This window comes from Trachurus trachurus, assembly GCF_905171665.1.
Source record: "Trachurus trachurus genome assembly, chromosome: 24".
Lineage (NCBI taxonomy): Eukaryota > Metazoa > Chordata > Actinopteri > Carangiformes > Carangidae > Trachurus > Trachurus trachurus.
In genome coordinates this window covers 2272069-2297500 of record NC_139910.1, presented here as the reverse complement: position 1 = coordinate 2297500, position 25432 = coordinate 2272069, and the positions used below count along the sequence as shown (strand labels likewise).

Genomic DNA, 25432 nt, shown 5'->3' with positions numbered 1-25432 from the left:
CACACACACACACTCATTCTGACTTTAATCAAACAACAGAATTATAAATAGACTCATAGAAACCTGTTAGCGTAGCAACAGCGAGGCTACAAACAACCCATAATGCAACACTGTAGCAGCAGCATCAACAGAAAACGACTCAGAGCTCCGATATGATGAGATTCCTGCTTTTCACAATAAAAGCGTGTGTGTGAGGCTTTACAAATTCAAAGAAAGCTGTGTAATCTTTTGCGGTGGGATTACTATGAAATTATTATTTCTAGATTATTTCTTGACATTACTACACAATCAATTGTTATTTCTTTACTATTTCTTGACAATACTTTGCAATTAACTCTTTGCTATTTCTTGACACTATGCAATTAATTGTAATTTCTTAGCTATTTCTTGACGTTATCACACAAATAATTATTTCTTCGCTATTTCTTGACAATACTACGCAATTAATTGCTATTTATTGGCTATTTCTTTACATCTGGACATTACAGCATCAACAGAAAACGACTCAGCGCTCCGATATGATGAGATTCCTGCTTTTCACAATAAAAGCGTGTGTGTATATGTGTGTTTTTAATCTGATCTGCACTGGAATCAGATCTTCATTTAGATAAATTATTGATCGAGTCGATCGTGATGCATCACATCAGACTGCAGCAGCAGATCGGCTCACTGTGAACCCCCCCTCTCCCACCCTCCTCTCTTTCTCTTTCTCTCTCTCTCTCCTCCACATAATTACCATGCATAGTCTCTCGCCCTTGTCTGCAGCATTCCCTCGTTTCTGATCTGCTTTAATTACCACCGGAATTTTAATTGGCGGGAGACAGCGAGGTGGCCAAGGTCACTCTCTCTCTCACACACACACATATGCACACACACATACGCACACACACACAGGCAAGCTGGCAGCCTGACAGCCCATAAGGTAAAAGATGGAGGGATCATTTGAGGTGAAGTGTGTGTGTGAGTGTGTGTGTGAGGCGTGCTGCTGCAGTGCTGTGTGGGGAATAAATGGATTTAAAGACAGTTTATCCTCAGACAAAGCTTTGCTGGTTTTTCTAACATTAAATTAAAAACACATTGATGTTTAATCAGATTATAGAAAATTCACTATTTATCTTTCTTTCTTTTTTTAAATCTTGAATTAAACATCTAAACATTCAGACTTCAGCAGAGTTGGCCAGAAGATGGAGAAGAGAAGATGAAAATGAATGTTCATTATGAAACTGAAACATTCTCATTGAAATGAGTTTAACGAGTGTAGCCTATTAATAACAGCTGGATGGACGTAGGATTAAACACTGGGAGTTACATCCATGTGTTGCTCTATTGTGATTTAAAACGGAGCTGAATTGATAGAAAACATGTATCTCCAAGCAGGATGACTTGTTTTATAAATGAGAAAATCCAGTTGGTCCTCTGGAGTTCCTCTGGGCTCAGTCCTAGGTCCTCTATGGATTGAGGAGGTTGCGGAAATTCATTAGTTGAGCTAATGTTGCTAAACTAAAAGCCCTTACATGCAAAAACATAAAGTTTATATACTGTACACTATATGAGTTCAGTGGTGTCTCTAAGGATTCCAGTCATGTACCATAGATATTTGACTGTTTTTTGAGTGTTTGTAGTGGTTGAAAGAATTGCCCCCATAGGTTAGCGTTGTGGCTATCCCTAGCGCCAGGTAGCCATGGTGTAACTCCGGTTTGCCTGCATCAATTTAAGTCACGTTTTTTGCAGAGACCTTTCTACTGCAGATATTATACTTAATGGCCATTTGTACTTCATACAACCCCACTTCAAAAAAGCTGAACTATCCCTTTAAGACAGGTGCACGCATGCTAGCCCCCTGTGGTTTAGCATGTTAGCATGTTTACTGCATTTAACGATCTGACACTTCTATCTTTCTCCTACTGTCTGTTCTCTTGCACTATGTGACTTTACTGAAGTGCAGAAGTGCTAATTGCTAACTGTTACTGTAATTGCATCAAAGAGATAATGATGTTTATGGTGATGGTGGTGGTGGTGGTGGTGGTGGGGGGGGGGGGGGGGGGGGTGTTGTGGCAGCTGCTTGTCGCTGTTGTTTTTTTTACCAAACTGAACGTGACTCTGGTTCAGTTTCTCTCAGAAATCACTAATTGTCTTCGTCCACGTGGACGGAGTCGGTGGTGGGATGAAGAGAGGAAGACGGAGAGTGAAGTTATTGTTGATGGATGATCAGGTTGTTTCAGTCTGCGGCTCTGAGCAGCAGCAGCATTAGCATTAGCAGCAGCAGCATTAACAGCAACAGCATTAGCAGCATTAGCAGCAGCAGCATTAACAGCAGCATTAGCAGCAGCAGCAGCATTAACAGCAGCATTAGCAGCAGCAGGCAGCAGCAGCAGCAGCGGTGGCAGCAGCATTAGCATTAGCAGCATTAGTAGCAGCAGCAGTAGGATGCATGCAGCAGCGGTGGCAGCAGCATTAGCAGCAGCATTAGCAGCAGCAGCAGCAGTAGGTGGATGCAGCAGCATTAACAGCAGCATTAGCATTAGCAGCAGCAGTCTGAGCAGCATTAGCAGCAGCAGTAGTAGGATGCATGATGCAGCAGCATTAGCATTAGCAGCAGCAGCAGTAGGATGCATGATGCAGCAGCATTAACAGCAGCAGCATTAGCAGCAGCAGCAGCAGTCTGAGCAGCATTAGCATTAGCAGCAGCAGCATTAGCAGCAGCATTAGCATTAGCAGCAGCAGCATTAACAGCAACAGCATTAGCAGCATTAGCATTAGCAGCATTAACAGCAGCATTAGCAGCAGCAGCATTAACAGCAGCATTAGCAGCAGCAGCAGCAGCAGCGGTGGCAGCAGCAGCATTAGCATTAGCAGCATTAGCAGCAGCAGCAGTAGGATGCATGCAGCAGTGGTGGCAGCAGCATTAGCAGCAGCATTAGCAGCAGCAGCAGCAGTAGGTGGATGCAGCAGCATTAACAGCAGCAGTCTGAGCAGCATTAGCATTAGCAGCAGCATTAGCAGCAGCAGTAGTAGAATGCATGATGCAGCAGCAGCAGCATTAGCAGCAGCAGTAGTAGGATGCATGATGCAGCAGCAGCAGCATTAGCATTAGCAGCAGTAGGATGCATGATGCAGCAGCAGCAGCATTAGCATTAGCAGCAGCAGTAGTAGGATGCATGATGCAGCAGCAGCAGCATTAGCATTAGCAGCAGTAGGATGCATGATGCAGCAGCATTAACAGCAGCAGCATTAGCAGCAGCAGTCTGAGCAGCATTAGCATTAGCAGCAGCAGCAGCATTAGCAGCAGCATTAGCAGCAGCAGCAGCAGTCTGAGCAGCATTAGCAGCAGCAGCAGCATTAGCAGCAGCATTAGCAGCAGCAGCGGTGGCAGCAGCAGCAGCATTAACAGCAGCAGCAGCATTAGCAGCAGCAGTAGGATGCATGCAGCAGCAGCAGCAGCATTAGCATTAGCAGCAGCGGTGGCGGCAGCAGCATTAACAGCATCGCCTCCTTCAACTTCCCCTCCAAACACAAATCAGCTCTTTCATATGGAAATGGTCTAATTGACTTCCTAAAAATCCACATTAAAGGCGTGTATAATTGTGCTTGCTGTTTTGGAGCAATTAAAGCAGAATTTTCCCAACAGTTAATGACTATTATGGGATTTGCGTAATTGAGGCCCCGGTTGAATAAGCTTTGGCTTCTTTTTCCTCTTTTTTTCCCTTTTTTTTCCCCCCCTGTAAAGGCTGATTCTGCTGCTGTGTGAATCCATCAGTGTGTGTCGACATCTGAACAGAAACACTTTGACCTCTGACTGTGACCCCGCTGATACTGATGCTGATGCTGTCTCTCTGACAACACACACAGCCCGTTTCCATGGAGATAGAAAACATCTTGTTAGATTTATTTATTTTTTTTTTTTGTGACGAGCAGTTTCAATGTTTGTCCAAGGAAGAATATTCAATATATTAGATTTATTCCGAGTCAAGTGAAATGTTTTAAGACTTTATTGCCAATATATATTTATAGATTCTTATTAAAAAATAGATTCCATAAGAACAGACAGGCCACTTTATTAAAATCGTGCATGCATATGTTTGCACACAAAGATGCATTTGAATTAAGACTGGAAATCGGCACAATTTTAAAGAACTTGATTAATTCTGTGTGTTTTTTGCAGAGATATACATTTATCTACATGCATTCTCCATTCTTTTATTTTTTGTTTTCATTTATTGATTTATTTTTTGTCTGTTTTGTCACCGTTACCTGATAAAAAATATATATTATTCACAAAAAAAACACAGTTACCCAGAGATTTTGACGGTGATAATCAGCATCGTGTTGAAGCTGAAGCTGAGACTCGCACTCTGGTCCACCCAAAGACACATTTAATTTGTCTCGCTGTGATTCTTCTGCCTTTTTGTGGCGTAATTTACTCTTTATAGAAATAATGAGGAGGGGAATCTACGCAGAAACACATGTAAACACGTTTTTATTGCAACCCTTTTTTTTTTTTACCTTGACAGTTATTCTATGAGTAAAAAAGAGCCTGAGACGTGCAGACGCTGGTTTAAACTGTAGCAGCAGATGAACACAATGTCCCGCTGTGATTCCATTAATATTCTTATGGGAACTCTTATTTTGGAAGGATTTCAAACATGACATGGGCAGTTTTTCTCTCAAAGTTGTTTGAGGCCGGTACAAAGAAGTGAAAGACTTATTATTATGTCGTATAATAACTAATATGACGTTGTTATGGCATAAAGAGTTTTTTTTATATTTCTCCTCAGATTATTCAAATGTGGATGAACCAAACATTTACAGATATGATTCATAATATTCATTTTAACTGAAGATGTTGACTCTCATTCCCCTTTTGATTAGATTAGATTAGATTTTTTATTTGTTATTCTTATGCATCACATAAAAAAAAAAGGAGTTTGCAAAACAACTACAAAGGGATGAAAAATCACAATCACGATATGAAAAAGTACAACAAAGAGATGGAAATGTACCATTTAAAGACACAGATACGTCCACTGCTTGGAGATCGTTATTTCTAGGCTATTTATTTACATTATGACACAATTAATTGCTATTTCTTGACATTACTACACAAACAAGTGTTATTTCTTTGCTATTTCTTGACAATACTACGCAATTAACTCTTGGCTATTTCTTGACGTTATGCAATTAATTGTTTCTTGGCAACTTCTTGACATTATAACGCAATTATTTGGTATTTCTTGGCTATTTCTAGACATTACTACTAAATTAATTGTTATTTCTTGGCTATTTCTTGACATTATAACGCACTTAATTGTTGTTTCTTGGATATTTCTTGAGTTCACTACACAATTACTTGTTATTTCTTGGCTATTTCTTAACATTAACATGTTATTAACGGCCTGTACATAAAAGGGTGACCTAAGTGTGTTTATTTAGATAATCATAGATGAAGGACATTTGACCCCCGTAGGCCTCCGTAGAGCTCAGCCTGTGTCTACAGATGTGATCTTTTTCATTCTGTGGAGCAGTGACTGGGTAAAAAAAAAACAACTAAATCTGAACTAGGAGCAGCAGCAGCAGCAGCAGCCAGGAGAAACGTCTGAGCGTGGCTGCACTCGGACAGTTTTCCTGGCTGCGGAGCGTCGGATGCGAGCCAGCTGCCAGTTGGCTCGAGGTTTTCCCGTTTGGCTTCAGGTTTTCCCGTTAGTTTGACCCGGAGCGTCGCTCCAGTTCAGCAGAGGAAGGGCACAAAGCTGAATATGAAATATGCTGAGATGATCAAATAGTAGATATGAGAACAAAGATGGCTGCTGATCACGGATGTTGCCCTCTGTCTTATCTCTCCTCCTCTTCCTCCTCTTCTTCCTCTTCTCCCTCTCTCCTCCTCCTCTTCATCTCTCCTCTTCCTCTTCTCCCTCCTCCTCCTCTCCCTCTCTCCTCTTCCTCCTCTTCTTACTCTCTCCTCCTCCTCTCTCCTCCTCTTCTTCCTCTCTCTTCCTCTCTCTACTTCCTCCTCCTCCTGTCTCTTCCTCTCTCCTCCTCATCATCATCTTCATCCTCTTCATTTCTCCTCCTCTTCCTCTCTCTACTTCCTCCTCCTCCTCTTTCTTCCTCTCTCCTCGTCCTCTTCCTCTCGCTCCTCCTCTTCTTCCTCCTCCTCTCCTCCTCTTCTTACTCTCTCCTCCTCCTCTCTCTTCCTCTCCTCCTCCTCCTCCTCTTCCTTTCTCCTCCTCTTCATCTCTCTACTTCCTCTCTCCTCCTCTCTCTTCCTCCTCCTCCTCCTCTCTTCCTCCTCCCTCCTCCTCCTCCTCCTCCTCTCTTCCTCCTCCCTCCTCCTCCTCCTCCTCCTCCTCCTCCTCCCTCCTCCTCCTCCTCCTCCTCCTCCTCTTCCTTTCTCCTCCTCTTCATCTCTCTTATTATCTCTCTCTCTTCTCAGTGTGTACGGTTGCCCGTTGGCCAAGAAGAGGAAGGCTCTGGAGAAGCAGCCGCTGGAGCCGGCTGCCAAGAGGAGGCCCTTCATCACCTCCTGCCCCGGAGAGGAGGAGGAGGAAGAGGAGGAGGAGGAGGAGGAGGACACCGGCGGCATCTACACTGGCTACGGGAACGAAGCCATGGAAGTAGGGGAGGTGGGGAAAGAGGAGGAGGAAGGAGAGAGAGAGGAGGACGACGGGGAGGTGGAAGACGAGTTCTCCGAGCAGGGAGAGGAAGAGGAGGAGGAGGAGGAAGAGGAAGAGGAGGAGGTGGAGGTCGAGAGAGCCGACGCGCCGATAACAGGAGAGCGGGTGGAGGAGGAGGAAGAGGAAGAGGAGGAGGAGGAGGAGGAGGAAGAGGAAGAGGAGGAAGAAGAGGTGGAGGACGGTGACGACGAGGAAGAGCAGGAGGACGAAGAGGAGGAAGAGGAAGAGGAGGAGCAGAGTCGTCAGCAGGGTGAGTTTGATGTTTCTGCTTCTTCACCACATCAATGTTTTAATATTAAAGCTCCTTCAAAATAAAGGTAGATGTTTGTATTAAAGCTCCTTCAAAATAAAGGTAGATGTTTGTATTAAAGCTCCTTCAAAATAAAGGTAGATGTTTGTATTAAAGCTCCTTCAAAATAAAGGTAGATGTTTGTATTAAAGCTCCTTCAAAATAAAGGTAGATGTTTGTATTAAAGCTCCTTCAAAATAAAGGTAGACGTTTGTATTAAAGCTCCTTCAAAATAAAGGTAGATGTTTGTATTAAAGCTCCTTCAAAATAAAAGTAGATGTTTGTATTAAAGCTCCATCAAAATAAAAGTAGATGTTTGTATTAAAGCTCCTTCAAAATAAAAGTAGATGTTTGTATTAAAGCTCCATCAGTATAAGAGGCTGTGTCCACCAGGTGCGTTTTCAGCTCTGACAGCCTCTCAGCGCTGCTTTCCCAGCGCTTAGCGCTCTCTCTCTCCCTCGTCAGAATGCCGCTGTTGCTAGGTTACAAAACGAGTCCTCTGACACTTCCGTGTTCCGGCCTGGTTTAATGTAAACGAGTGTCAGAAATACACAACAGCATTAGCGGCAGCTTTTGACATGGACCCTGAGGTCAGCCTCACATCTCAACCGAGAGAAGTGTCTGCTCTGGATAAAGTTATGCAGTAGACCACAACACCAACTAAACGTGGATAAAATTAACAAGGATGTCTACATCTGTTCTAAGTTAAGTCAACAACGTGTTTGAGGCAACATATTGTCAGAGATGTTTAGATGTTAGCCAGTATCACAACTAAGCATAAAGTCCGCTAGCTTAATGCTAACGTATAATGTAAAACTCCATAGACAGGCTAACAGAAATTAGCCCGTCGCTATCGGCGTTTCGCGGCAACCGGCAGCCATAGCAGTAAAGCTAAGTTAAGTTTTGGTGACTTCGAGATGATATTTAATCTTTCTGTCTCCAAAAACCGTCAATTGCCTCCTGTGAAATGTCTCTACGGTGACAGCTGCCATAGCAACTGTCACCGAATGTTGACTGTTTGTCCGAGTGAGTGGAGGGGGCGGGGCTTAGCCAGAGGTCAATAGGGTTTGAATGGAAAGTAGACGCCCAGAGAGCTGAAAACACGTCTGGTGGACACGGCCTCTTAAGGTAGATGTTTGTGTTAAAGCTTCTTCCTGACCAGCCGTCAGGACTTCCTGTCACTTTGTGATGTCACAACTAAGCCCCGCCCCCTCACCACCACCTGGACCCACCATCCATCCAACAACAACTTGCAGGATTTTGTTTCTCTGAGTGTTTTATTCTGAAATCTGCTCTGGTATTTATTGGATCAAATCAGAGGCTTTAGTGACAGTTTGACTCCTCCCTCTTCACTGTTTACTCATTTTCACGAGTCATAGAAATCAAGTCACTTGTCGTCACGTGACTTTTCTTTTTATTCTTTTTTCTTTTTCTGCCGCTGCTGTTTGCGGGTTTTTTTCAGGAGTTGTTCCAGACTCCTCGTCCTCAGGTTCTGGGTCAGGACGACGTCCAGTCTCTTGGCTGCAGCCTCCGTCTACATCTTCCTCTCTCTTCTTCCTCCTCCTCCTCTCTCCTCCTCTCTCCTCCTCCTCTTCATCTCTCCTCTTCTTCCTATCTCCTCCTCCTCCTCTCTCGTCCTCTCTCCCCTCCCTCTCCTCCTCCTCCTCTTCATCTCTCCTCTCTCCTCCTCCTCTTCTCTCCTCTCTCCTCTTCCTCCTCTCTCCTCCTCCTCCTCATCCTCCTCCCTCTCTCATCTCTCCTCTTCTTCTCTTCCTCCTCCTCATCTTCCTCCTCATCCTCTCCTCCCCACCACCACCGCCCCCCGTGTCCTCAATCGCTTCTGACAGCGCTTCACGAATAATCGGGAGAGGAGCTCTGCTGAGTTATTAACTCTCCCCCTCCTCCCCCCCCCCCCCTCCTCCTCCTCTTCCTCCTCCTCCACCCTCCTCCTCCCTCTCTCCTCCGTCTCGGCGGACGTGTCACATGGCGCTGCTCTGCCTCGGCTTCTCCTCCTGAGGATATTTATGGCTCCTGAATCGGAGCACCTCGCTCGCACGCCGCCTCTCCTCCTCCTCCCCCCTTCTTTTTTTTTTTTTTTTTTCCAATTCCTCTGCTCTCATTCGCCGTCTCTGTCCCCAAAATCAACAGCAGTGAATCTGTGAGCGAGGAGAGAAAGCGAGGAGAGCGAGCAGCAGCGGCGGTGGCGGTGGCGCTCTGGGTTGTGTGTTTTCTGTGAGTAAACAGTGGATGATAATTGGGAGAGAGAGATAGAGATAGAGAGGCAGCTAGAGAATCAGAGAAGAAGGAGAAGAGGAAGGAGAACGAGCAGGTTCAGTTGGTTTCCATTCTGGTTCTGTGAACGAACAGGAAGTCACGTGATCCGCAGAGCTGCGTCCTGATTGGTCGGAAGGTGTGAGGTCATTCTATCTGTTGTGTTGTGTTGTTTTCCATATTTTCCATATTTCGCACATCATTCTGTGACATTTAAACTGTAATCTGTCTTGTCTGTAACAACATCTATTGCACGTCTGTCCGTCATGGGTGAGGGATCCCTCCTCTGTTTCTCAGATTTTTCCCTGTTACAGTAAAAGGGTTTTCCATGGAGTTTTTCCTCAGTCGATGTGAGGGTCTAAGGATGTTGTTACTAGGGGTGGGCAAAAATATCGATATGGCAATATATCGCAATACTTTATATCGCGATACGATATCGATATTCAATATTTAAATATCGATTTTTTTATTTTTTATTTTTTGGCTTTTGATGCCTTTATTGATAGTATAGTTGAGAGAGACAGAGAGAGGGGGGATTGAGGACTGTAGCCTCTACATGGGGCGCCTGCTTAACCTCCTGCTCCACTCGATGCCCCCCCAATATCGATATTTTTTCAAATAATAAATCATGTTTCAGACGTGTCACTGTACTGCTACCTCAGACAGTGTGTTGTACATGCAAACATGTTGTTGTAACTTGCACTTGTATACAATGGCATGGATAATTTGAATTACATTGTTTTGACTCAGTTTGTCCCATAAATTATCACTAATCATCTGATGTACCGGTACATACAACTCGGATTTTAAGATGCATAATGCCTTTTACATTTTTCAGTGAACTATGTGGAATATCGCAATATATCGCAATATATCGCAAAATTTGGATATCGCAATATCGTATTGTATCGTGACTCAAGTATCGTGATGCGTATCGTATCGTGAGGTCCTTGGCAATACCCACCCCTAGTTGTTACGATGCCATGTAAAGCCCTTTTGAGACAAACTGGTGGTAAAAACGGGCTATACGAATAAACTTGCCTTGCCTTGTTTCTCTGCAGAGAGCCACTACAAACCCGGCGGACAATCATCGAAGCTCATCCCGGTCCAGAAGAAGGACGACAACAACAACAACAGCTGCACCACCGCCGTCCTCGGCCTCGGCCTCGTCGGCGCCATCGCCAACGTCAACGCCTCGGGAGAAGACTACGAGAACTACGACGAGCTGGTGGCCAAGTCGCTGCTCAACCTGGGCAAGATCGCCGAGGACGCCGCCTACCAGGCCATGACCGAGTCCGAGATGAACAGCAACTCCTCCAACAGCGCCGGCGAGGACGACGAAGACGACGACGAGGACGATGGCGGCGACGGCGAGCACGGCGGCGACAGGAAGGGCGAGCTCAGCGTGGACTTGGACAGCGACGTCGTACGCGAGACGGTGGACTCGCTGAAGCTGCTGGCTCAAGGCCACGGCGCCATGCTGCCCGAGGACGGATACCCAGAGGGCGCCATGGTGGACGACGGCGTTGGTGGTTGTCATGCCAACGGGCGGCACTGCGGCGGCGGCGTGCGGGCGGCGGCGGACGAGAGCGAGGAGGAGGTGTGTCTCAGCAGCCTGGAGTGTCTGAGGAACCAGTGCTTCGACCTGGCGCGGAAGCTGAGCGAGACGCAGCCGTGCGACCGCGCGGCGCTGCACGCCGTCCACCAGCAGCTGCACCACCACTCCACCGAGCAGCAGGGGGCGCTGCAGGCCAGGTACCGAGGCCGCCACAGGTCTCTGTCTGCTCCTTTACCTACGGTTAGGCTTGTCACGACCACACAGGTTCAGCGGTCGATACCGATACCGGTTTCAATTCCACGATTCTCGATACTATCCACCTTTTTCAGAACTTCAAAAACGTAAGCCGGTTTTGCCGGTTTTGCTCTTCCGGTGGAATTTTATGTTTACCTTTCCATGGTTTCGGTAGTCGCGGTAAATGCATGGATTTTTTTTTTTTTCAATGAAAATCTATAAATGCATGGATCATAACACCAGCTTTTAACAATGGATATCACACAAATTGACATCCGTGTTAACAGCCAGCGTTAATAGATCCATGCGTTTACCGCAACTATGACACCGACTGAAAACCATGGAAACGGAAACGGAAAAAATCCACCGGAAATGCAAAACTGGCTTCCGGTTTTGACCATAGATGACGTTCGGAAACTTGTGGATTCGATACCATGATTTAAAAAAAAAAATAGGCTACTTTCTTTAAAGGTAGGGTCTGGAATTTTGTTCGTTGCAGTTTGTAAACAAAACATTGAAACTCAGCCCCTCCTCTCGGGCTAAGCTGTGTAGCCTCCTGCCTCACAGCAGCAGTTGTCATGACAACAAAGGAAAGAAAATGCAGTCCAAAAGAACGGCTGGAGCTGTGGGCCGATAGCCGACCATCATCAACACCGGAAGCCTCTGTGTTATGTTGTTATGTCGTTGTGGTGAGATGGGAAGACGGTGTTAGCGGCGGATGCTAACCGCTAGTGCTAGCCGAAGTTAGCATCGAGCTAGCTCACTACAACGGCTCTAATAAAGTTGTTACCAGTGTCGATGACAGTGGGGAATCGGTACGCGGCTCCAGCGCTTCACTCAGACTGTATTTATTTTTTCTTCTTTGTCCTGACTGCTGCTGCTGAGAGAGAGAGACTCTGTCCACTGTCCACTTCCGTCCCGAAAGGAATCGACGCGGCGTTCAAAAGGCGAAGTTGTTTATCTGGTACCGACGTATAATTTGCATGTTTGGCATCGACTTGGTACTGAAACACCGGTTCTCGTGACAACCCTACTTACATACCTACCTACCGACTCCCCCGCCGCCGCCGGCTCACCGAGGTTTAACGCTCTCCTCTGTCATCTCTCCACGTCGTTGGCTCAGGTTCGAGAGCTGCCAGCAGGCGGCGGCAGCGGCGGCGGTGGGGGACGAGCCCCGGCCGCTGGAGCGCAGCTACTCCGACATGGTGAACCTGATGAAGCTGGAGGAGCAGCTGAGCCCGGCGTCGCGCGGCGGCTACCCGCCGGGCTGCGGCCACGACGGCGACGAGGACACGACGTCGGTGGCCTCGGACCGCTCCGACGAGACCTTCGACATGGCCAAGGGAAACCTGTCGCTGCTGGAGAAGGCCATCGCGCTGGAGTCGGAGCGGGCCAAGGTGATGAGGGACCGCATGGCCTCGGAGCACGCCGCGCCGCGCCACCGCGACCACCACAACCTCCGCGGACAGGCCGGCGGCGAGCAGAGCCCCAGGCTGAGCAGCGGCGCCGAGGAGAGAAAGTCCAGGATGCACCACGACGGGCTGAAGAGGGCGTACTACCCTAAAGGTAGGAGGCCAAACACAAACCCACACACCAACCCACACGCCGCCGGTATAGAACCAATCACCTTGTTGTTTACAACTACTTCCGGGTAGAAAACAAGCATGAGAACAATAGTGACGGACGAGAGTTTCGCTATATAGTATCTCATTTTTCATGTCAAGCTATATCGTCGTTTAGACTAATCTGATGTTTGTAAAGTTTATAAAACCAATGATTGGACGAACATTACTATTTACGTGTGCACGTTTTTGTAATTAGTCATGGTTATCATAGATTAGCCGGGCTAACGGTTAGATTAGATTAGATTAGATTAGATTAGAAAACTTTATTGATCCCCAAGGGGAAACTGCTTTGCCACGCAATAAAAACACAAACATCACTTAACAAACAATACAAACATTTCCATACCATTGCACAAAACTTATCAACATGATTGGATACTTCATACAACAGAGTAGGCTGCTCAGAGCAAGTGATTTAAATTGATATTAATATAGGCAAGGATAAATAAATAAATATACACCTCCAGAAGATAAAAAAACAACAACAACAACAACAACAACAACAACAATAGACAGCCGCTATTTGTGGTTAAAATATCTGACTGCTGCAGGAACAAAGGAGCGTCTGAGTCGTTCAGTAGAACACCGAGGCATCACTAACCGCTACCTGTTTAACTTTAATAACTCAGTGACTCAATAAACGCTCCATGAAAAAATATTTTCTCCAGCGGATATCTGAGTTACAACATGACTGAGCTAACTGGAGTAGTTTCATGTCGTGTCCCACAACGGGTTTTAACAGCTGATGTCCTGCTGTTATCTTAGCTACCGCCGTTAGCTTAGCTACCGTTAGCTGTCCCTGTCAGCTGCAGCCACTGATGCTTTCTAGACACTGTGATTCCCTCAAACTGAATAAATACAACACATAGCAACACAAAACACACACACAGAAATAGTAATGTTTCTTCAATCATTTCAGATTTGTCTAAACGGTGATAGGACGTGAAAAATATGATATAGCCTAGCTAAACTCTCGTTCGTTACTATTGATCTCATTCAAATTACGTACTGGTTTTCTACCCAGAAGTCGAATGTAAACAACAAGGAGATTCGGTCTATTGATCCGGTAAACTGTGGAAATCCGTCCAATCAGAGCCTCTCATCTCCTCTCACACACAAGATTTTTATTTTTTATTTCCTGATATCTCAGTTTGCTATTGTTGGAGGTAGGAACCTTTGTCTGCCAGGACCAGTGGTGTAGTGTATGTGATACTGAGGTCAACTCAGTATTCCCACTGAAAACGCATAAATATTTCAGTATACCCAGTACAACAACACTATCTAACTAAATATACTGTATGTCAATGGTTCTCAAAGTGGGAGGGTTGACAGGGTTCAAGGGGATCCCCAACTTTTTCTCGAAATTACCACTTTTCCTAGAATTTCTTGGTCATTTTTTTAACCAGTTTCTTCTCAATTTTTCTGTTCTACTTTTTACTATTTTAAAAGAAATTTGACCCCTTTTGTATTATTGTTTGCCCCCCTTTTTTTTGAGAAAATTTACCACATTTTTCTTTAATATTTTGAAAAATGTTACCACTTTTTCTAGAATTCTTGAGTAATTTTACCAGTTTCTTCTCATAAAAAAAAACAAAAACTTTTTACTATTACCTATTTTTCCTTTTACCACTTTTTTTTAAATTATTGTTTTACCACTTTTTTCTAGAAATGTTTCAACTTTTTTGGAGAAATTGTACCACTTTTTTTCCAGAAATTTCTCTATAATCTTTCGAAAATGTACGCCTAATTTAAACGTAGGCTACATTGATTGTTTGTGTATTTCTGGTGTTTTGTCCAATGGGGGTCCGTGGTCCGTGGTCTGTGGTCTAATTGTTTTAATCAATTTTGGGGTCGTTGAAAAAAGTTTGGTCAGGACCGTTTTCACCGTGACACCTGAACTTCCTGTCCGTCGGTCGGTCGGTGTGAACAGAGATTTGCTGAATGAATGATTGACAGTAGGAAACCTGTGTCATTCCCATGATGCTTTGCAGCGACACACATCAGGAGCGGTGCTGTCAAGTGTTTTACAGACAAGATTATTATCGTAAAGATAATTAAACTGAACTGAACTGTAACACACGATGTCACCGAGCATCTAAATCCTACAGTTTAAATATTAAACTCTTTCATTCAGACTCTTTAATAAAACACTGCAGTAAACTCACTGACTGAACAGTCTGGCTGCTGATTGGCCGACTGAACAAGCTGCAGCTGTTCTGTCCCGCCCACTGAAAAACTACTTAATTAACTAACGTATCTTTGACAAATGACAAATCTACACCTTTTGGAAAAATGATTACCATATATGGTAACTTAAAAAAATATATACTTTCTTTTTTTTTGGGGGGGGGGATAAAAGTAAGAAAAAAAAAATGTTCTCCTGTTTCTCCTTTCCTTTCCTTTTCTTCTCTTCCTTTCTTCTCTTCTCTTCTCTTCTCTTTTCTCCTTTCCTTTTCATTTCTTCTCTTCCCTTTTTGTCTTCTCTTCTCTTCTTCTCTGCTCTGCTTTTCTCTTCTCTTTTCTCCTCTCCTCTCCTTTCCTTTCTTTCTCTCCTCTCCTCTTCTCTTTTCTCCTCTCCTTTCATTTTCATGTCTTCTCTTCTTTGCTGCTTTTCTCTTCTTCTCTTCTTCCCTTCTCTTCTTTTCATTTCATTTCTCCACTCCTCTCCTTCTCTTCTCTTGTCTTCTCTTCCATTCTTCTCTGCTTTTCTCTTCTCTTCTCTCCTCTTCTCTTCTTCCCTCCCCTTCTTTTCATTTCTCTTCTCTTCTCTTCTCTTCTCTTCTCTTCTCTTCTCTTCTCTTCTCTTCTCTTCTCTTCCCTTCCCTTCCCTTCCCTTCCCTTCTCTTATCTTCTCTTCTCTTCTCTTCTCTTCTCTTCTCTTCTCTTCTCTTCTCTTCTCTTCTCTTCTCTTCTCTTCTCTCAAACAAAAAACAAATCTCCCCGTTGATCGCCGGCGTTTCAACAACCGTCGTCATCTCATCTGTTCATCGTTTCTTCATCCTGCCAATTCCTCCTCCACCTCCTCCTCACTACGTTACGTTACATTTTGACCCGCAGCAGCTTTTTACTCCAAAACTCTGATCCCAGGTCAGCGGGGAGGGAGTTTATCTTGTCTGTCTGACTTACTGTAACCCTCAATACTGCAGCAGCAGCCCGGGGCGAACCACACACACACACACACACACACACACACACACACACACACACACACACACACACACACACACACACACACACACGCACACACACTGTAACTCTAATGTCTGGTTGGATGAGTTTCTGACCTCTGGGCTCTCCGACCCTGTTCAAACCCCACCACCGTGTTACTGTATTTCAGATGAGCCGGTGGTGAGATAATGGCCGCTCCGCTCGTTTTCTGCATTCAGCTCCAACAACACACTTTAGTTTCTCTTTTATTTATTTCCGTCCTCCTCTTCTCTTTTCTCCCTCCTTTCCTTTCCTTTCCTTTCCTTTCCTTTCCTTTCCTTTCCTTTCCTTTCCTTTCCTTTCCTTTCCTTTCTTTCTCTTCTCTTCTCCTCTCCTTTTCCTTCTCTTCTCTTCTCTTCTCTCCTTTTCTTTTTTCTCTTCTCTTCTCTTCTCTTCTCTCCTTTCCTTTCCTTTCCTTTTTTCTCTTCTCCTCTCCTTCTCTTCTGTTCTCATTTCTCCTCTACTTTTCCTTTCTTCTCTTCTCTTCCCTTCTTCTCTTCTCTCCTCTCCTTCTCTTTTTTCTCTTCTCTTCTCTCCTTTCCTTTTCTTTTTTTCTCTTCTCCTCTCCTTCTCTTCTCTTCTCTTGTCTCCTTTCCTTTTCTTTTTTTCTCTTCTCTTCTCTCCTTTCCTTTTTTCTCTTCTTCTCTCCTTCTCTTCTCTTCTTTTCTGTTCTCTTTTCTCCTCTCCTTTCCTTCTCTTCTCTTCTCTTCTCTCCTTTTCTTTTTTCTCTTCTCTTCTCTTCTCTCCTTTCCTTTCCTTTCCTTTTTTTCTCTTCTCCTCTCCTTCTCTTCTCTTCTCTTCTCTTCTGTTCTCATTTCTCCTCTACTTTTCCTTTCTTCTCTTCTTTTCTCTTCTCTTCCCTTCTTCTCTTCTCTCCTCTCCTTTTCTTTTTTCTCTTCTCTTCTCTCCTTTCCTTTCCTTTCCTTTTTTCTCTTCTCCTCTCCTTCTCTTCTCTTCTCTTCTGTTCTCATTTCTCCTCTACTTTTCCTTTCTTCTCTTCTTTTCTCTTCTCTTCCCTTCTTCTCTTCTCTCCTCTCCTTTTCTTTTTTTCTCTTCTCTTCTCTCCTTTCCTTTTCTTTTTTTCTCTTCTCCTCTCCTTCTCTTCTCTTCTCTTGTCTCCTTTCCTTTTCTTTTTTTCTCTTCTCTTCTCTCCTTTCCTTTTCTTTTTTTCTCTTCTCTTCTCTTCTTTTCTTTTCTGTTCTCTTTTCTCCTCTCCTTTCCTTCTCTTCTCTTCTCTCCTCTTTTCTCCTTCTCTTCTCTTCTCTCCTCTCCTCTCCTTTTCTCTCCTCTTTTCTCCTTCTCTTCTCTTCTCTTTTCTCCTCTCCGTGTTATTTTTTCAGACGAGCCGGTGGTGAGATAATGGCCGCTCGTTTTCTGCATTCAGCTCCAACAACACACTTAACTGTAGTTTCTCTTTTATTTTTTTCCTCCTCCTCCTTGACAGCAGCTTATGTTGTTATAAAATAGGCCGGTGTGGGAACATCAGACTCAGACGGCCCCGGCTTGTCAGGCATGAGTAATGGCAATCCCGCACGGCCCGTTAGGAGAGCAAATCTCATCTGTGGGACGCTGCCGTTGCCGTGCCGTCCGCGGCCTATTTCTCTAAATCCACTCAAAATGCGATACGAGGCCCAGCGCCGCCGGGAGGGAAGGGAGTCGGTGCCGCGGTGCGAGTTATCAGCGCGGCGACAGACTCGGACGGGGCTTCAGACTGATTCATTAGTGCAGATGAGGCCCGCGCCGTCGGCCCACTGGGAGGTTTTATATTAGTGCGAGGGAAGGCTTTCATTATCGTGTGTCTGTCTGAGTCCGAAAACCAAAAAAAAACAAGGACGGGGAAACTCTGGTCGACTGACTCCAGGTGTCAGGTGTCTGAGCGGAGAGAGCTGAAATCCACTCTCCTGCTGCCATTTTGTTTTGTTTTGTTTTCGTGTTGTGTTCAGGGACCAGGTTCTTTATCTGTTTGTTCTGCTCGTTAAAGCAGAAGTAAGCGGAATCTTTGTGTTACAGTAATATAAGTCTTAAATAGTTGTATCTTCCGACAGCAATCACTTCTATAGAGTGTTTGGTCTGAAACACGGGTCTGTCAGTCACTCTGCTCTGCTCTGAGCCGAGGAGAAAACTTTCCTTGTATCCTACAACCTTTATCCAATGAGGAGAGAGAACGGCATAAAGGGGCGGTCCTCTCTGTGTGTGCAGCCAAGGGATGCGCGTGAATGTGGTGACGTAGGGACGAGGGCGGGCACTGCTAACTCCATCTGCTGACAGGAAGTTAGACAAAACCACCGGATCGCTTTACTTCTGCTTTAAGTTTCATGTGTAAAACTCTCTGAATCTGTCAGATCTGAAATCACCAGCAACCTGACACACCCATTGGACGGTACCATTGTGTTTTAGTGTATCCACAACTGCACATATTGCAAATGCAGTTTTGTTTTTACAGTAAAGCTTCAGTAAGCGATCCAGTGGTTTTGGCTAACTTCTTGTCAGCCGATGGAGTTAGCAGCCCCCGCCCTCGTCCCTACGTCACCACATTCACGCGCATCCCTTGGCTGCACACACAGAGAGGACCGCCCCTTTATGCCGTTCTCTCTCCTCATTGGATAAAGGTTGTAGGATACAAGGAAAGTTTTCTCCTCGGCTCAGAGCAGAGCAGAGTGACTGACAGACCCGTGTTTCAGACCAAACACTCTATATATAACTATTTAAGACTTATATTAACACAAATATTCCGCTTACTTCTGCTTTAACTTGATTGATTATCAGTTGTTGGTGTGTTGGTTATGTGAGTCGTTGCCTGGTCACCCTCATGAAAGAGAATGGAAGAGTATTAGGGCCATTCATGAAAAAGAAATGAGAGGAGCAATATATTTTTTCATAATGCATGTCAAGAGTAAACTCAAAATGTTGTGTGAAAGTTTGAAAATGATTTCAATTAAGTATACGCAGTTGAATAACTTCAGAAACCTACTCTTACCGTTACACTCCAAGGATGCATGTAATTGTCAGCCGCACTCCTAATTTACGTAGTGGACCAGAGAGGACATTTTGACTTTATTCTTGATAGTTTAACTTTTTTTTTTTTTTGACATTTCGACTTTATTCTTGAATTGCATAATATAAAAAAAAAATCTCCCTCCTCTCTTTTTTTTCATGAGTGGCCCTAATACTCTTCTGTAAAAGAGACCACGGATCAGGAGGTTCGGTATCTGGTTTTAAAAAGGTTAAGTAAAATAAATAACATGCATTAAAAAACAATCCTGGTTCATCTCCAGGAAGTTTTTTATGATGACCGACAGAAAACAGCGGAAGAAGAAATAGAAAGTCAGCACTATAGAACTTTTACCTGCAAAATATTTTCATAAAGGACCAAAACAAAAAAAGCTCCTAAGAGATGTAGACTGGAAGACTGGAAAACAGAAAATATTATTATAAAGATAAAAAAAAAAAGTAATTTATCTTTTTATACAGTTTATAGTAGTATAAACATTTTTAAAAATATATAAAAATCAAGAAAAATGTATCAGCGCTATTTTTACAGTAAGATGTGATGAATTCAGTCGGTTGTTCCAAGGAAGCAGGAAGTGCTAAATGCTAACAGTATTTTATAGATGTTTTGTTTTGTACGATCAGATAAGTAAAGTGGAGTAAAATAAAAACCTTCTTATATAGGCCTAGAGTAGAAGCATAAAAGTTCAGTACTTTAGTAAATGATTGTTGACGTCTGATGTAGCTAAGCTAACTCACTTGGCTGTTGCGCCACGTAGGAACCAGACTTCAGCCGTCAGTTAGCCCAAAGATATTCAATAAATGGAAAGATCCTCCATGAGAGGCTCCAATGATATGAGATGGTTTCACTTCCTGTCTCTCTAAATGGGCGTGGCCAACCGTCACCACCTCATCTGTGAACGTGTGTGTGGATTTATACAATTTGTAGGAAGATTAAAGTGAGATATTTATATTTTCTTATGATAACATTAAATATTTACACTACTAACAGTCATATTTAGCATGACAAAAATAATTTAAATCATTTTCACGGGAGTTTGCAGCCGTTTGTTTGACGTTGCCATGGAGATCTGTGGCCAAATCTGGTGAGAGTGTGTCGTAGAGACAGAGACAGGTCTTGAACAAAGTGGATTTTCTCCTGATGTGTCCGTCTGAAAATTGACATTTTCGTGTCAAATTGTTCAGAAGAGATGTAGCTTGTGAAAAATAAGTCCAAAATTTACTTCAGTGACTGTGGGGAGAAAGGACAGACCATAATCTGTGTTCACGTTCAAATTTCCCATTGGAGTCAATAAACTCTATGCTGCCTCTGGTCTCCCTAAAGGGGCGTGGCCGTGCAGAATCCTAGTGACATCATACAGGAAGCTGACTCCTCATGGAAGGTCTTGGTTTATAAACCGTCTTTGGTTAGCCTACCCGTCGACTCACCTCCCTCTTTCTCTCTTTCTCTCCCTCCTTTTTGTTCTCCAGAGTCGTCCCGGGGCGAGAAGAAGGAGAGTAAGTGTCCGACGCCGGGCTGCGACGGGACGGGTCACGTGACGGGTCTGTACCCGCACCACCGCAGCCTGTCCGGGTGTCCCCACAAAGACCGCGTCCCTCCTGAGAGTAGGTCCCTCTGCCTGGGTGTTCTGTTTCTGTGTGTGTTGGAAAAAAAACACACTCAACACACAGTCTGTAAAACAGGCGGATCTGACGAGTCATCGCAGATCCACGTCAGGGGGCGGGGCTTCAACTGAACAGGCAGAGGGCGGAGCCAGAGGCAGGAAGCGTCGACTGGTCGAGTAAAACCTCAGCTGGGTCTGCTCCTAAGCTAACAGGCTAAAATACAGATTAGTTAGGCTACTTATCGGGGTTGCACTCACTGACAGGATCTTTAGCTACATTAGCTACATTAGCTCATTAGCTCCTATTTGGCTCCAACAACCACAACAGTGTCAATAAACCAGTGGCACAACATCTGTTTAACTACTACAGCTGTTAGCTACTTCAAAATAAAACCCAGTATTACCAATGAAATTTAAATTTAGCTTCTTGTTTACTGTTGGTACCGTTAGCTACATTAGCTATATGTTAGCTACATTAGCTCCAATTTGGCTTCAACAACCACAACATTGTCAACAAACCAGTGGCACAACATCTGTTTAACTACTACAGCTGTTAGCTACTTCAAAATAAAACCCAGTATTACCAATAAAACTCAAATTCAGCTTCTTGTTTACTGTTGGTAGCGTTAGCTACATTAGCTACATAAGCTATGTTAGCTACATTAGCTCCAATTTGGCTACAACAACCAAAACAGTGTCAATAAACCAGTGGCACAGCATCTGTCCAGCTACCACAGCTGCTACTTCAAAATAAAAACCCAATATTACCAATAAATTGCTAATTCGGCTTTTTGTTTACTTATCTTTAGCTACATTAGCTACGTTAGCTATTAGCTCCTATTTGGATCCAACAACCAAAACAGTGTCAATAAGTGGCACAGCATCTGTCCAACTACCACTCTGCTACTTCAAAATAAAATCAAGTACTAGGCTACCAATAAATCTCTAATTCAGCTTCTTGTTTCCTGTCGATATCTTTAGCTACATTAGCTACATTAGCTACATTAGCTCCTATTTGGGTCCATAACTCAGTGGCACAACTGTTCAGCTGCTACTTCAAAACAAAAACACAGTAAGGCTTTTTAAAATCACCTTCCTACTCTGAGTGCCTCAGTTCCCGCTACCATCTAGTTTTTAAAGACACAGTAGGCTATCACTAATAAAACTCTAATTGATCATCTTTGGCTCCGCCTGCTGAGATTTCACTCAACCAATCAGATCGTCTCCTCCTCTGAGAGAAACTTTTAGTATTTTTTTCACCTTGAAAACAAGTGAAAATCCTCTGGTCGCTTCAGTTCATGAACCCAAACTCACTTCATTTTTTAAGTTGTGACTTGTTGTTGGATGGATCGTGTGACCGTGAGCGTTTGGACGATGGATGTCGGGCATGTTGAGCTGTCCACCACCACCACCACGCACCCGTCCTGCATGATATGACGTCTGTGTTGTGTCACATTCATTTTTAAAGAACTTGTCCGGTTTTCATCCATCGAGGAGCTGAAGCTTTTTCTGTTGTTGTGATGTTGTGACGATGAGTCAGGATGTAATGACGTTCGGAGGTAAAAGAAAACCCTGCACTGCCAAAAACTCTAAATCTTACCAAGAGTTTGTCTTATTTCTTGTAAAAAATTCTAATTTCTAGTCAAAACAAATCTCATTCTACTACTAAAATAAGACTCATCACATTAAAAGTAACTTGTTTTTAGACACTTTTTACTTCTTTCAAACAGATTTTCACTGATAGAAAAATCTTGCTTTCACTGGCAGATTTGTCTACTTATTTCAAGTGAAATTTAGTTTGAAACAAGTGAAAATGATCTAAAAAGAAGTTAATTTTTAGGTGATGAGTCTTATTTTAAGTGGAAAGAGATTAGTTTTGACTAGAAATGAGACATTTTGACAAGAAATAAGACAAATATTCTTGGAAAGATGTTGAGTTTTTGCAGTGTGATCCTGAGGTTGTGAGTCACTGAACGCAGCACTTGAAGACCCGTGTGTCCTCCTCCACTTCCTGCCCCCCCCCCCCCCCCCCCCTCCCTCCCTCCATCCATCACACCTGCCTGATGTGACGTGAACAGCATGAAGAGTCTGTGTTTTTTTCCTGCTGCTGCTGCTACACACACTCACAACCCACCTGCATGGCCACACACACCTGCTCTGATGACCACTAACCACACTCACACGTCACAGGTAAAAGTTACCACGGTAACATCACTAGGTTACAGCTTCATACGGGAGAAAAACAACATGGAGAGAAGTCGAGCCGATATTTCTCAGTCTGTTTCTAGAGAAAATATAATATATAGAAGCACAATAAGTGCTAACTTTATATCCTCATATCCTATAAGATTTAGATCAAAGTGCAGGATTAAAGATTAGGCTAGATGAAGAAAAGATTCCAGTTCTGCCTCTGTTGACACAAAACACCTTAAAGGGATAGTTCAACAAATTGGCAAATTGGCCCATTGCCATAATCACTATAGTCATAGCAGTAGGTTCGCTTAACCCTTGAATTGTCGGTGCAAGCTATTTAGCGTTTTGGAGTTGATGGATTGTGTATTTGATGAGTTTGATGAGGGAAACCAAGACATCCCATGAGCCTCCGTAGCGTAGCTCTGAGCAGCTCACGGCTCTGCTCCGCCGTTCTAAAAATAGCTTGCACCGACAATTAAAGGTAACGAACGTATGCTACTGCTATGACTATAGGGATTATGGCAATGGGCCAATTTGCCAAATTGTTGAACTATCCCTTTAAACTAAAATTAAGATAATAAGACAATTACCAGTTGGACAAAACACCATTAAGTCTGTTAAATTATCCTTAAATTTTCCGCTTGTTCATCTCAGTCTCTTGCTTAAGGTGTTTTGTGCAGCGATTGAACAAACTAAGTGATTCCTTAAGTTAATATTTGATTTGAGTTGAGTTTGAGTTAAAGTTTCCTCATTTACAGTAGGCCTATTAAGGTTTTTTCTCCTTATCTTAGTCAAACCTAAAGAACCACTTACAGTAAAGTCAGTTTAACCATCACACAAAAGACCAAACTAAGGGAAAAATCTCTTTTTACTGCTGCATGAGGTCACAGCTGCAAAGACCTTAACTTTTTTCTCTTAAGTAGGCTAAGGGAACCTTTTAAGAGGTTTTAAGGTGGAGGCGAAGATGAGTCAAGACTCAGGATGTTTTACAGATTTACATGTAAATACTTGAACTTGTGAAAATGTAAATAATACACACGTGGACCTAAACTAAACCTAAATACGTAACTGTTTGCATATATTTGTAATAAAGTGTTTCAAACACACGTCGTGAATCAGCATCCAAACCTTAACAGATTCTGTGTAATTAAACCGTATGAGTCAGAGTTAAGTAGGAAACTTAAGGTGTTTTGTTCAGCCGGTCTCAGGTGTATAAATAAAGAAGATGACAGCGCTCTCACTGATTAAAGCTGAGGTGTGTTACATAATAGGACCATTTCCCTCTGGGTGCCGCCATGTTTTCTTTTTCTTTTCTTTTTTTCAGTATCTGGACCCGTCACTGTTTTCTGGTGGTTAATATCAGAGCTGACTCACATCGACCTCATTGTTGTTGTCGTTATTAGAGATCTTCTCTTTGAGGATCTCTAATCTGAACCTGCACTGCAAAAACTCAAATATCTTACCAAGAATATTTGTCTTATGTCATTTCTAATCAAAACAAATCTCATTATACTTAAAATAAGATTCATCACATAAAAAGTAGCTTGTTTTTAGACACTTTTTACTTTTTTGATAGTGGAGCAAGTTTTTCTTTCTTATTACAAGCACAAAAAAACTTGCTTTCACTGGCAGATTTTTCTACTTATTTCAATGGGCTCTCTGCACAGCTCCACTACTTCCTGAACTTAATGCTGCTCCTTTATTTCCTGTCTTACCTTATTGGACAACCTGATTAATCCAGGTGTGTCTGACCATTGTGACTACTCAGACACACCTGGATTAATCAGTTTGTTCAATAATGTAAGACAGGAAATAAAGGAGCAGCATTAAGTTCAGGAAGTAGTGGAGCTGTGCAAAGAGCCCATTAAAAATTTGTTTGAAACAAGTGAAAATTATCTAAAAACAAGTAAATTTTTAGGTGAAGAGTCTTATTTTAAGTGGAAAGAGATTAGTTTTGACTAGAAATGAGACATTTTGACAAGAAAAAAGATAAATATTCTTGGAAAGATTTTGAGTTTTTGCAGTGTGAAGGTGGAGAGCAGGTTCCTGAAGGCACCATTATGTCTGTTGCTTTGCTCTGTGCTGTGACCCTGTGACCTGTGTGACCTGTGCATGCTCTAACCGCCGTTAGCTGAACGCCCGGTAACTCTCCTGTCTGCTCCTAACCCTCGCTGTCTCTCTCACCCTTCTCCTGTCTGTCAAAGTCCTTGCCATGTATGAAAATGTTTTAAAGTGCCCGACTCCCGGCTGCTCCGGACGGGGTCATGTCAATAGCAACAGGAACTCGCACCGCAGGTGAGTGAGCGGCCTCCAGCCGGGGCGCTAGCACTGCAGCCGACACCTGAATGTGGCTGATTTACACAACAGATACTCGTGTACATGTGTGTGTGTGTGTTTATGTTTAATGAAGATTAATGTGCGACTGACTCAACGAAGCATTTAAAGGGATAGTTCACCCAAAATTCAAATTGCTGGGAGAAGTTTCAGAGTCCTCCGTGGCTTCTCTGAGTTCAGGGTTCCTACACAAGTATGGAAAGTATGGAATTTTTACATTTCCAGGTCTTGAAAAGTATGGAAAATGGAAACTATTGTATGAAAATGTTTTTATTTTATTTATCTTATCTTGGTTTCGTCTTATCTGAAGTTATTTGGGTTAACTATTTTGTATGTGCTATTGTACTCAGCTACAATCTCCTGGAAATTATTTGGTTTCATAATGGCATTCACATTCAGAATAATGGAAACAAGATAAATTGCATGCTTTTTTTATA

General features: G+C 43.4%; 2 protein-coding genes across 2 annotated transcripts in view; one reads left to right on the top strand and one right to left on the bottom strand.

The window, feature by feature from the left end:
• The window catches only part of LOC311007695 (uncharacterized protein), an 85213-nt gene that overhangs the window by 5199 nt on the left and 54582 nt on the right, over positions 1 to 25432 (bottom strand). The window lies entirely within an intron of this gene.
• Positions 1 to 25432, top strand: part of myt1la (myelin transcription factor 1-like, a) — a gene marked incomplete at both ends in the record, with an annotated part of 70907 nt that overhangs the window by 17820 nt on the left and 27655 nt on the right. The window contains 5 exons of the mRNA XM_084000956.1: positions 6431 to 6921; positions 10293 to 10986; positions 12147 to 12589; positions 20335 to 20469; positions 24866 to 24956. Coding sequence (XP_083857082.1) covers positions 6431 to 6921; positions 10293 to 10986; positions 12147 to 12589; positions 20335 to 20469; positions 24866 to 24956 — 1854 coding nt within the window. The remainder of the gene's footprint in view (positions 1 to 6430; positions 6922 to 10292; positions 10987 to 12146; positions 12590 to 20334; positions 20470 to 24865; positions 24957 to 25432) is intronic.